The 13,717-nt window shown below is 42.4% G+C and overlaps 1 protein-coding gene across 5 annotated transcripts in view; it reads left to right on the forward strand.

The window, feature by feature from the left end:
* Positions 1 to 13,717, forward strand: part of Pcmt1 (protein-L-isoaspartate (D-aspartate) O-methyltransferase) — a 48,365-nt gene that overhangs the window by 15,839 nt on the left and 18,809 nt on the right. The window contains exon 1 of one of the 5 annotated variants that reach the window (XM_032895008.1): positions 11 to 384. The exons of 1 other annotated variant lie outside the window; for it this stretch is intronic. In XM_032895008.1, the coding sequence (XP_032750899.1) occupies positions 156 to 384 (229 nt within the window). In that variant the 5' untranslated portion in view covers positions 11 to 155. Of the gene's footprint in view, positions 1 to 10; positions 385 to 11,117; positions 11,137 to 13,717 lie in introns of those variants that run through there. 3 more of the 5 variants (XM_032895006.1, XM_032895007.1, XM_032895009.1) reach the window with 3 other exon arrangements.

Genomic DNA, 13,717 nt, shown 5'->3' on the forward strand with positions numbered 1-13,717 from the left:
GAACTCAGCGGCGTTGATTTGTCTGACCTCGCTACGGTCACCTCACTTGCTGTCACCTCCACCAGCTACTGGGCTTCAGGACTCCCCCGCCTCGGGCCCCGCCCGGCCGCACCCAGGGCTGCGCGGCGTCACAGAGCGCATGCGTGCCGCGGGGGATGCCGGGAGCGCGCAGTGGCGGCAGCGGCAGCGACGGCAGTAACAGCGGCCGCTCCAGCGGGGACACCAGCGGGGCGGTGACCGTGTGGGAGGTGGTCTCACTCTTGGGGAAATTGCTGGGGACCGTCGCCGCGCTGAAGGTGGTTCTATACCTGCTCCGGGTGTGCTTCGCGATGGCCTGGAAATCCGGCGGCGCCAGCCACTCGGAGCTAATCCACAACCTCCGCAGTAAGTGCCACCCCCGCCCGGCGTGGGCCACGGAGCAGGGCCGGGCCTGGACGCTGTCCCCCCTGACCGTCCGGAACGTTCTGTCTGCACCCCTGCGCCTGCTGGAGGGCGTCGTTGCGCGGTTGCACCGGGAGTCCGGAGCGCCGTGCGTTTTTGCAGTCTCTCCCGGGACCTGTCATTCGGCGATGTAGATGGAAAGAGGGTAGAAGCCAAGAGGGAGCTGTTGCAGATGGGACAGGGGCAGTTGCCTCCTCGCAGGCTGCTGGGGACCGGGTGCGGCACAGGTGGCGGGGCTGTTGCTGGAGTCTGCGGTGCCACCGGCAAGGGGCGTGACTTCGGGGTGGGAAAGTGCGGGCTTGTGTTTCTGGTGACTGGGATGGTACCGAGGGGCCACCACCTTCGGCCTACGGGTTCTCTCACCTTCCTCCTCGGTTGATTCCCTGCGAGGTTTCTCTTTTCTGCCTCCCCCGCCCTCTGTTTTTTCCTTTGGAGGGAGATGCTGCTGTCTGATACCAGCGAGGGGAGGGAGAGGACGTTCCGACTATTGCGGTTACGGGTGGCTGCTGGGAGCAGTTTCTCAGGTTGCTGTCCAAAGTATAGGCTCTTTGCGGGGGACCGAGCGACTGTCAGAGCATGCTGTTCCTAAGAGACTTTGGAGCCTTTGGAGGTCCTGAATCCAGCAGACCACCGTGTGTATTAAATGTTCTAACTTTTCTTCAAAACTGTCCATTGGCTTTTAAAAGCGTGTTTGAAAAATTTTTGTTGTTGTTTTGTTTTTGTAAAGAATAGCATTCTCTGTAGTCAGTGCATTCCTTCCTTTGATGATAGTTTCAGGGTAGAATGAATGCTGTGTCACTTTCCTTTCTAAATTGAAATAGAGTAGTGTTGTTTGGTTCAGAGACCAAGAAGGGCTCCAGGTTCATATTTTCACTCTAGTCAGAATTCACAGTTCCTTTTGCCACCAATTTTGCAAAAATAATCTTAGTCTGCCCGACGATGTTTTTAAAGTTTCTTGTGTGTTTTTTTTTTTAAGCCTTTCATGTGTTTGTCTTACCTCTCAACTCTATTCATAATCACCTTGGAGGACTTGAACCATAAACAATGGAATTTTCACAGAGAATCAGTACTCATTACCCCCCACCCCCAGGAGTGCCAATTCAGTTTGCAAAGCTGAGATCTGTGTAAGGAACATAAAGGTGAATGAGAGAAATAAGTATGACCATTTGGTACTTAATAGTCATCATCATATTTAAAAAAAAATAGTTAAACAGACACTAGATATTTACTGTTTTGTAATCAACGGAGATGGCAAAATGTTATCAACCATTGTCAACATTCTCTTTGTAGAAGTATATCTGATAGGAAGTAGATGTTTAAATGCTGAGGCAATAGTCTAAAGTGTTTTTGTGGCTTACACATAAGCTCAGTATTAGAAATGTTCAATAAAATTTAGTAACATGAGCTAAGTGTCTCCTATTGCAGTATATAATATTCTGAACATGAATTCATGAATTGTGACTAGGTAATACTCCCCCAACCCCCAGGAGGTTATCACTGTAGACTCCTTTGTGACCAAATTTGTGGTAACCCAAGATTAGATCTTTTCCAAGTGGTTTTATAATCACTTTACTGTATTGTATTACTTAACTGAAACTTCTTCTTTTTTTTTTTCTTTTCTTTTTTTCGGAGCTGGGGACCGAACCCAGGGCCTTGCACTTGCTAGGCAAAGCGCTCTACCACTGAGCTAAATCCCCAACACCCTTAACTGAAACTTCTAAGGATACAAGAAGTATTTAACATTTATGGATGGTAGATATTTAGTTTTATACTATATATATAGATATATAGTGTATAGTATAAATATATGTATGGTAGATATTTAGTTTCATACTAAGTATATAATTTATTAGTAAGAAGAAATTAGAGAATTCAAGTATTTAGCTTTAAAAATACTTGAATACTTGTGGAACTTAAAACTTGAGATCATTCTAACTAATCAGCTTATTTTTACTTATATATCATTTTATTTTAAAAATGGTATTTACCCATATGAAACTTGCAGTTGGCACACAGTTTGAAAATATCTGCTTCTACAGGGTGGTGGTGATGTATGCCAGCACTGGGGAAGCAGCGGCAGGCAGATCTCTGAGTTTGAGGCCAGCTTGGTTTACAGAGCAAGTTCCAGGAAAGCTAGGGCTATACAGAAGAATTCTGTCTTGAAGAGAGAGAAGAAGAAGAGAAGAAGAAGAAGAAGAAGAAGAAGAAGAAGGAGAAGAAGAAGAAGTAGAAGAAGAAGAAGAAGAAGAAGAAGAAGAAGAAGAAGAAGAAGAAGAAGAAGAAGAAGAAGAAAAAGGAGAAGAGAAGAGAGAGAGAATGAATATCTGCTTCTTTCTTCCTTATTTATTTTTTCCTAAATTTTGTTTTTAATTTTGTGGCGCTTGAGTTTAAACCTGAGGTCTTAAACATGCTAGACAAGTACTCTTCCTTGAGTGTCCTGCCAGCCTCCAAAATTAAGGGTTTTTAATTGAAATCTTAGAAATATGATCATGATGATACTGAAGTAAAGGGATGTACAAATTGGAAGTGGAGGTTTGAGTTTAATTTTTTCACAAAATGTGATCATGGTTTTGTTAGTTTGAATATTGTAATTTATTGAAATTATTTACTCTTCTTTTTGGATTTGATTTTATAGTTGATATAGCATTTGTACACGTTGAGACCCAGTGATAGATTTCTTATCATTTGTTGACTTATTTGTGATGACTGTTCTTTGGTATGTTTGAACAGTTTCTCTAAAACTTAAGCAGGCCTTACAGTCCTGGGACATTTGCAGTACACACTACTGGAGCTGGAGACAAGCTAATGAATTCTTGAGCTGCACATGTGCAGCTGCCAACCCTTGGACCACATAGACACAGAAAACTAAAATACAAGGACAGATTCTGCCACTGTTTCAGGTTTATCAGTTCTGAGGGCATCAGATCTCATTACAGATGGCTGTGAGCCACCATGTGGTTGCTGGGATTTGAACTCAGGACCTCTGGAAGAGCAGTCAGTGCTCTTAACCGTTGAGCCATCTCTCCAGCCCTCAGTTCTATATTTTAAAATAAAGTTTAAGAAAAATTCTGGTCCAGTCTTTTAGAACTCTGTTCATGGCTGACTCAGTGCTTCAGGGGGCACTTGATGATGGCCAACTTCTTTCTCCTGCATGCTCTTGCCAGGGAAATTTGGGCTACCACCAGAGCCCTAGCTTGTTGGGCTGCTGTGAGGTAGTAACTTGGTTTTCAGAGCCTTCCCTTTTACTTTGGTTCTATGAAGGGCATGAGATTCCTGCTTGGATTTCAGTATCACCTTTTAACATTTAAAATGTTACACTGGCTACTTAGAGTAGGCTGAGCAATTTCTTTTCCTTCTCTTCTCAACTTGTTTATTCATAAAAAGGGGAAAATTCAACCCAATTCCTTAATGTATGGATTATTTCTAAGACTGTTTTCTTTCCATCCTCAATTGTTTCATTTTGCAAAAACAGTGTTTTGGAATTATCAATCACCCAATGAATACTTGAATGCTTCCTCTTTATTTATTTAAAAATAATCAAAAGCCTTCGTAAATTGCCCAAGCTAGTCACAAATCTTTGGGCCCAGTCATCCTTCTTCAACCTCCTGAGTAACTGGCCTGTATATTGCACCTTGGGCATGTGTGGGTACTCTCTATGTGCCAATCACTAGGGCCAGAGGAAGAGCAAAACAAATACCCTTTCTTCTACAGTGAACAGCTAAGTAAAGTAAATAGAACCTCGTCGGATGTCCATTGTCAGAGCACGGGACAGTGGGTTCGTAGTTGTAGGAGAGAATGCCTCACTAATACATCCTTTGAGCAAAGATTTGATGAAGGAGAGACCCAACCAGGAAGATAAGCTGAGGTCTGAGCAGTGCAGTCCCATTAAATTTCAAATGCTAGGTTTGGATATGAGGTGTGGGAAGAAGACGGGGGACAAGCCAAGTATATGACCCTGGAAGTTTTTGGGTGTGGCACCTGGGATGTTTTGCTGGTTTCTAAGTTGGAAATGAGTGAACAGCAGACTTTGGTTTGGTTTGGTTTTTCCAGGGAGAGGAGCAGATCAGGAATTTATTTGGGAGAAATAAGAGATTTAATATGCTATAGTATACCTAAGTAGAGACCTTTATTGGTATTTGAACATATGGTTATGATAATTTATAGTTGCTGAGTCCTAAAAACATTTTTACTGTTGTTATTGTTTATGTTTTTATCTGTTTGGTTTTTTTTTTTTTTTTTGAAACAGTTTCTTGTTTAAACCTAGACTATCCTCAAACTTGCCAGGGAGTTGAGAGTGACAGTGAACTTCTGATCTTTCTGTCTGTTACTTCTGAAATGCCAGCTGTACATCCACCCACGGATCTAGATGATTGGCTCTTTTACATTCCATTTAAAGTGAAGTTGAGCTGTAGGAAGAGAAAGTTGTGTTGTGCTGTTTTGTGTGCCTGTGTTTTCTCACTGAGCTGGATTATGGGTGATGGTGGCACCCAGGACCGCCGGACATGTGTGACGGACATGGCAATAGAGTTGGCATTGTAGATGGTGCTTTGATGGACTGAGGTGTCCAGCTTAGCATCCTGAAGTGGTATGGAGTAATAAAATACTTGAAGAGATGTGTAGAAGAAGAGGGTCAGAGCAGGAGGCAGATTTGGGCTTACTACAAGGAAGAACCCACAGAGCTACGTGACTATCAGGTTTGCTTTGAAGAAGCCAGGCAGTTCTGGCTTTAATCCCAGAATTAAGCAGACAGAGGCAGGCAGATCTCTTAAGTTCGAGGTCAGCCTGGTTTACAGAGTAAGTTCCAGGACAGCCAGGACTACACAGAGAAACCCTGTTTTGAAAATGAAAAATGAAAAAAAAATATTTGTTTTGACAATGATGCTCTTTGTCACTGGGTATGGTCAGAGGATGGCTGACCATTTCACTGTAAGGAACACTGCAGAGGGATCTGTTGTCAGATTTGAACATACACCAGTTCACAGAGGAACCTTTTAAACCCAAGATTGTGATTTTATAGCATTAATGATAGTATGCAGTATGTATATTTTAGAAGCTAGGCAAGCACATTTTAATACTGCCAGTGTTACCTGCTTTTATATATGGTGAAAAGGAGCCCAAGAAGCATGGCTTTCCTTGGGAAGTAACATTGAAACAGTTTACTTTTTACAGACCAACTAAACTGACAGGTATAGAGGGTGACAGCATGTGTGTGAATAACATCTGCTACTTAGATAGCACGCTTTGCTTTGCTTACTGTTACATAAATTACTTTGATTATAGTATGAATTTAAATCTAGTCTTTTTTAGATTTTCTATCCTCAGTGTGCTTTGAGTTTGAATTAACTGGTACCTTATTTAACCATTCTGGATAAGAAAAGGTGAAACTTCTGTTAGCTTGTTGATAATTGCTAGACAGTGAAGACTAGAACTCTTGAAGAAGGAATAAATGTATCTACCTCACAAAATATATTTAGTCCCTCTCCAAGCTTTCCAGACCTCAGATCAATGCTCAGAAATCCAAAGTCTCTGAGAACCAAGGCAGACTTAGCTCTGAGTCCATGTAAGATATCAAAAGGCCACGCCACATTCTTCTAAAATACAACACTGGGATAAGCAAAGGCATACGTTTGCATTCCAAGAGGGAATAATTGAGGCATAGAACGATGGGTCAGGCAACCCCCGTAAGCAGGGCAAACCGACACCCCAACTCTGTCTGGTATTCAGAATTTTCCCTAAGAAGCTGTGGACATCAAGGGTTTGGGCAGCTCTACCTAGAGGTGTTTGTCTTCTCACTCTTTCAGCCTGCAGTTTTCTTTGGAAGGTGTTGCATGTTGCTAGCAACTCCGACTTCCCAAGATCTTCACTTCAGCCTACACTTCACTCCCTCAGCCCCACTATTTTTACATTGTTCAGGGCTCCTTGCAGGGGCTTCTAACTCTACCCACATTGCCGGCTTCCCAGGGTTTTCTCTGTATTCTTACTGGATATCTATACCATTGCATAATTCTTATTCTTAAAAAAGATTTATTTACTTAATGTGTATACACACACACACACACACACACACACGTATATACGTATTATGGGCACTGTAGTGTGCCTGGTGCCTATGTAATGCAAAAGAGAATTTTAGGTCTTTTTTGTTTTTGTTTTTAGAGACAGGGTTTCTTTGTGTAGCCCTGAGCTGCCAGTGGGTGCTGGGGCCCATAACTGTGTCCTCTGCAAGAGCCGTAAAATGCTCTTATCTGCTGAGCCATCTCTCTAGGCCCAGAACTTGGCATTCTCAGTCCCTGGAAAACGATCGTAGGGCTGATGCCACTGTTTGTCTCTGCATAGTGGACTCACTACTGTTAGGACCCCTTGGGTCTTGATGGCTGCAAACAGAATGAGTCCTAAAGTGACACTGTCCTAGGTCTCTTATCCATTTCTTTTTCTTTTTCAAAGTTAACTCTATTTTATGTAAGTTTGTGTTTGCCCAATCGTATACCATATATATGCAGTGCCGGCAGAAAAAGGACAGTTCCCTGGACCTGCAGAGTCACAGCTAATTGGGAGGCCCCATGTGGGTGCTGGGAATTGAACTTAAGCTCTCAACAAGCAGCACGTGTCTTTAACTACTGAGCAAATTCTCTAGCCCAAGTCTCTATTCTTTTAACACAAGAGAGCAGGGGAGAGTGTGTATATATGTGGTGTGGGTGCATGTGGAGTGGAGGTCAGGGAACCACCTTGGTGTTATTCTTTAGACACTGACCACTTTTTTTTTCCTGAGACAGGATCAGTCACTGGCCTGAAAGTCACCAAGTGTACATTGATCCACCTGTCTTTGCCTTCCTGTGGAATTACAAGCACACATTACCATGCCTGGCTGTCTGGCTTGCTTCCTCCCTTCCTTTCTCTCCTCCCCTCCTCTTCCCTCCACTCTTCCTTCCCCTCCCTTCCTCTCACCTCCCCTCCCTCTCTCCTTCCCTCTCTCCTTCCCTCCTTCCTTTTAAACTTGGGTTCGGGGATTAAACTCAGGTCCTTGTGCTTGCAAGACAAGCACCTTGCCAACTGAGCTACCTCTCCAGATCCATGGACTTAACTTATTTTTTCTTTTGATAGTTTTTGAAGTAAAATTTTCATCGTAATGAGTGGGTCTTACCGATTCCCCAGATGCATACTGTTCCAATGCAAAGGATTTGGCTTTTTAGTGGTGTTCATCTTTTAGCAACTGTACCTTTTATAGGTGTGTCTTCTGGCCAAACTACAAGTTTCTCAGATTATTCTGCTCTGTTCTTTTTACTTCCTACTTCTCGCTGTAAATTTGGCTAAAAGCAGTTAGCTGGTAATATTCATACCGCAGCCTGAACATCGTTTTTGCTCTAACATTTTCTCTACAGATGAACTGGCTGCCGTCTTTAAGCTCAGGCTCCCACAGTCTCAGGGCATGGATAAAATGTAGTCCAGCTGTTTCCCATAGGTTAACAAGGGCTAAGTTTAGCCCAGTTGCCAATAGAGTCATTTCCATGGGGACCTCATTGGGGTAGCATTTACTGTCTGCTTTCCACTCTGTATGCTAGCCCTCTGACTGTACAGGAACCACCTGCTAAACTGTGCTCTAGCATCTTCAGTTTTCTTCTAGCTTGCTTCTTCTGTCATTCACATTCTTCCCATGACATTCCCAGGACTGCATCACATTGTTTCAGGTATAGTTGGAGTCAGTTGTCCCACATTACAATGCGATTCCTATTAGTCAGCCTTTTCTTGTTAAAATAAGTACCTAAGATAATTTGTGTAAGTATATATTCTGGTTCACAGTTTTAAAGACTTAGTCCATATTCAGTTGGCAACATGGTTTTGGACCTGTGGCAAGATTACTCCAGGGACAGATGTCAGGTTGTCATGTTTGGTAGCAGAGCTCCTTTAAAAAGATTCTTTTGTTGTTGTTGTTTCTAAATCATATTAAACTGTTTTCTTATTGTATCACTTTCAGATATCAGCTGTTGTCAATTTGGCCCAGTAAGGCTAGGCTCTCCTAGTCCCCACCTGGCCACATCCTAATCCCTGGTTTCTCTTTGTAGTTCCCTTTGTAACTGTTTTAATGGTGATGGGATAGAATCTAGGTCCTCTAATGTGGGCAAATGCTCTGCTCCAAGTGCTGCCCTTGAAAGTTATGTCCTTTCATATTTCTTTGGTCTATAATTGGACACTACTACTTGCTCTGCCCACTTTTTAAAGGCCTATCTTTTAGTGTGTGTGTGTGTGTGTGTGTGTAGTGTGTGTGGTGTGTATGTGTGTGTGGTGTGTATGTGTGTGCTGTGTGTGTGTGTGTGTGTGTGCAGATATCTGAGGAGGGCAGAAGAGGGCATCAGACCCTCCAACAGCTGCAGTTACAGGCTGATGAGCTCCATGAGCTGCCTGCTGACAGTGCTGCCATCTGAACTCTGGTCCTCTGGGAGCCAGCAGGGCACACTCTCCAGCCCACCCCCTTCCATTTTTTTAGAGGAAGAATATTGGCAAGTTCCCTGTCTCATTTCCAATTTAATAACAATTTGTTTACTAAAGTTGATAACATATTTTATTCTGAAAAGTGAATAAGTCTGCTCTGCCAAATTTAAAAATTGTAAACAAGTGATTATCTCTATTTATGAGGTGTAGTATGCTGTTTTCATTTTGTTCCCTGCTCTGTGCATCTGTTATAATAGACCTATCCTAGTGACACTAGACATAAAATATCTTCTTTTTACAGTTTTATCTGCTTGAAACTGCCTCACCATAGCTTTATTGATGTATAAATCATGATGCTTCTATAATTCTGCAATACATGTTGTGGGGTTTTTTTTGAGGTTTTTTTTTTTTTTGAGTCAGTCTCACTGTGTTTCCCTGACAGTTCTAGAACTCATTATGTAGAACAGGCTGTCCTCAAACTTACAGAGATCTGCCTTCCTCTGCCTCCTGAGCGCTGAGATTAAAGGCATGCACACCCACCTCCCACCCCACTTTGGCCTCTTGTGTAATAGTTTTGTAATTTTTTTTCCACCTTAAATTTGCTTCACCTTCTGTCCTTTTCTACACCCCAAGTTGGAAAGAAAAATGTATCCATTCTTAGTATGATCCTTAGTTTTTCAAAGTTTTAAAATTTTGGCTTATAATTTATATTCTGTTACATTTACTTTTAAAACTCTTGTTTGGATCAGCTGCATATTTGGACTCACAATAGCCATTTTATAGTTAATTAATTAGGGCCCTTGTACCCCAAGGTTGCAAACAGAGTATAGATGGGTTGCAAGTTGTTCACTATTGAAAAAGGCTAATGGTAACTGTATGTTTAACCTCTAATTAGTCTGCACATGCAAAGCAGACAGCACATGTTTTTTGCACATCTAAAGACAAATCGTTGCTATTCAAAAGAAATATTTCTGCACAGTGGTGGCCATATATGTGTCGCCAAAAATTAGTAAATTATTTAATGTAGTGTGGTTTAGCCTTCTGCCGTGGTGCTGATGATTGAAGTAGGGTCCTCTGGAAGAGCAGCAGCCACCCTCCAGCCCCCTTTACATTGTCAGACACATTTTACTGTTTGCCCCACTCTTATTTTTTTTTTTTAACTTCTACAGTTAGAGGGTTGTGACTCAACGTTTTAAGAAGCTAGAAGGGTTTTGTGTGCACCATTCTTAAATTCTTGCACATTCAAAACATTTCTCCCTGTAACTTTGACAGTTGAAAGCTTACACTTAAATTGAGTTAGAATTTACTCACTAATTTAAAAAATGCACTTCTAAAAATGTGACAGACACAATTCAGAGCTGTCACTGAATCCTGTAAACTATTAACAGTTCTCTGACCAAATCTGGGCTGATTTCAGGTTTTATAAACACTTATGGTGACAAAAACCCATACTTCCAGTGTATGGCTCTTCCCACCCTACTACAGTGCCCCATGTGGTCCTCAAAGCCTAAAATGTTTCCTGGTTTGCCCTTCGCTGGTTATCCCCACAGCATGTTTCTCCCTCCTCCCATCCCCCATCCCCAAAACAGTGCCCTGTGTCCCATTTGCAGCTCCCTCCACTTTGGAGTTTACCTGGCAGCTGCAGGGCAGTCCTCTGCTGGGATGCTTTTGCCTAGAGCTTGATTTACTAGTAAAGTGTAACTGAGTGTCTGCCTTGTGCTTGGGCTGGGCCTCTTGAGGTCAGGGTGCTGACTGCAGCCCTGGTTATTCCGTGCCTTCGATGGTCGTCAGCTGACTTTCTTGCAAAATGCTTCATCTTTACTTGCTTTGAATGTTCCTCTAACCTGCCTGAGGTTCTAATTATTTTTTGTCTTTCAGATGTATCATTTTCCAGAATATGTTTTAGGGTTGATTATTCCTAGATTGCTTACTTTGTAGGGTGCTTCAGATCAGCTGTGTAGTCACCCATTGAAGTGCTATGGTCTCTGTTTTCTTTGTTTTTCCATTTGTTTTGTGCATTTGTAGTGTGGACTTCAGGCCACCCAGGAGCTCTGTGTGATTGCAAGTTTGTAACAGGTAATGATGGCAGTGCTTGGGGTGAGAACTGAGAGGGGAGGAGACAGGGTCTGCTGCTGCTGCTTCCATGGATGCGTCTCTTCCTCAGTCTCATCACCTCTTCTCCCAGGAGCCACGGCCTTCCTTGTTGAGCAGAGCATCAGCTTGCTGCCTGCCCACTGAAGTGGTTTTTCCTTACCCAGCTTTACTACAGTAAGTCCCACACAGTGTAATTCACCCATTTAAGTCCTGTCACTCAAGGGCTTTGCTATGTTGTAGGGATGTGCAACCACTGCTGTGGTCACATGAACATAGAAAGGCATCTTGTCTCACCTCTGTAGTCTCCTGCCATCCTCAACTTTAAGCAACTACTGATCTGTTTTTTAATCTTTTGTTTTAAAGTCATTTAGTATATAGTAATTTATAACTGGCTTCTTTCACTCAGCATAGACTTTTAGTTTGGTCCATTTTCAGGAATACATACTTCATCCTGTTTGGTGGCTAAGTGATATTCCACTGTACAGATACACCACATTTTATATCCAGTCATCCTAGAGGCATTTGGACTGTTTCTGCTTTTTGATGATTCTGAACCGTGTTGTGATCCTTAGTGTGTATGCTTTTGTTTGTTTTGTTTTGTTTTGTTTTGTTTTAAGAGACAGGGTCTTACTTCCTGAGAGGACAGGTATTGCTACTGATGTTGACTTCTTATGTTACTTTTTATTATAGCCATCTTAGTGAGTAACAAATGGTATTTCATAGTGGTTAAAGTTTCTATTTTTCTGATGACTAATGATGGTTGGCATATTTTTATGTAATGTGGATCATGTGGATCTTGGATTATGGATTGTGGAGATTGTCTGGTTAGATCTTAAAAATTGGGTCATCTTTTCTTATTTTCAACTTTCTTTTAGCTTTAAATTAAAAAAGAAAAATAACTGTGAGCATTTCTACTCGGCCTCCTTGTTCCCAGAATAACAACTCCGAGACTTAATGTTGAGTAAATGCCTAGGCCCTTAGCTTCGGCTCGTTCCTGCTTGCTAGTAACTCAGTTAACCTGTTTAAACTAGTCTAAGCCTGCAATAAGGCTAGTTACCTTTCCTCATTTTCATGTGTCCTTCTTGCTTAGAGTCTAGGGCGAAAACCCCCACCTCGGACTATTCCCAGAGTTCTGGTCTCTCTATCAGAACTCCCACCTGTGACTTCCTGTCTTTTCCTAATAGGCCCTCAGTATCTTACTGAGAGGTGGTGCTTCCCCACAGTGCAGGAGATTCTCTCTACAAACATGTCAGATGGAGGAGGGGCTATGTTCATGAGTATAGGTGCCTGAGGTCAGCAGAGGCTTTGGATCCCACTGCTGCTGGGGTTACAGATGGTTGTAAGGCCCCCTATGCAGGTGCTGGGAACCAAACTTGGGCTCTCTGCAGTAGTAGCATTTACTCTTAACCATGGAGCTGTCTTTCCAGTCCCTGGGTCATCCTTTTAAAAACTTCCTGGGTAGTTATCTTTGGTAGAGTTATAGACTGAACCCAGAACCCTGAGGCATGTTAGACTAGCCTTCCACTACTGAGTCCCAGCCCTAGTGACTGTTTTTAGCACTAAGTCTTAAGAGTTCTTTGAGACTCATGTTACACGGCTGGCCTCGAGTTCACTGCGCTGCAGAAGACGACCTTGCATGTGTTATCCTCCTGCCTTCACCTCCCAAGTGCTTTATTTGACATATGAGACCTGTCATCACACCTGGCTAAACCTCTGCAGATAAAAGATTTATAAATACCTTCTCCCACCAAATCATTGGTCTTCCCATCAGTTATGAAGCCTTCTGATTAGAGAAGGTTTTTTTGAAGCACAATTTATTTTATTGTTTTAGTTTTGATGCTTTTGTTTTGATATTTTAGAATCTATTGTGAAATCTAAAGTTTTGAATATTTACCCAGTGCTTTCTTTTATATTTTTAGATTTATTTTATGTGTTTTGAGTATTTTACCTGCATGAAGATGCCCCTGTGCATGCCTTCTGCTTACAGAGGTTAGATGAAGGCATCAGATCCCCATGGTACCCAACTATGTGGGTGCTGGGAACAGAACTGGTTTTCTGCAAGAGCCCCCAGTGCTGTTAACCCCCGAGCAATCTCTAACCCCTCGTCATCTTTTCTTCTTTGAAGGTTACCATATGGCTTTTATATTTAGGCATGGAATTTTGTTTTGTTTTGTTGGTTTTTGAAACAGGGTCTCTCTTTGTAGCCCTGGCTTCAACTTGCTCTGTAGACTAGGCTGACTTTAAACTCACAGATTCACTTGGCTCTGTATTTAGTTTTAAAATATTTGCCTTTAATTAAGTTTTATATGTGTCATAAGGGAAGGCCAAAGCTAAGCCCCTTTGCTTGTGGCTCTCTAATTGTCTCAGAATCACTTATGAAGAGTCTTTTTGTGCTGGAGAGATGGCTTAAGGAGTGCTGACTGTTCTTCCAGAGGTCCTGAATTCATTTCCCAGCAACCAGATGGTGGCTCACAACCATCTGTGATGGGATCCAATGCCCTCTTCTGGTGTGCATGAAGACAGCTACAGTGTATTCATATACATTAAATAAGTAAATCTTTCAAAAATAAGTCTTCTTTTATTGTTGAATGGTCTTGGCACCATTGGCCCAGTGACTTATGAGACATTTCTTGGAGCCAGTACTGTGCTCTTCCAAACCCTAGAAATATGTTGAATATTATAGTATCTTTTGGAGAGAGGAGGGAAGGGAGCACTCTCTGTGGCCTTAATGGGGTGCAGAGAGATGAGCTGGGGG

Source organism: Rattus rattus, chromosome 2 (assembly GCF_011064425.1).
Source record: "Rattus rattus isolate New Zealand chromosome 2, Rrattus_CSIRO_v1, whole genome shotgun sequence".
Taxonomy (NCBI): Eukaryota; Metazoa; Chordata; class Mammalia; order Rodentia; family Muridae; genus Rattus; species Rattus rattus.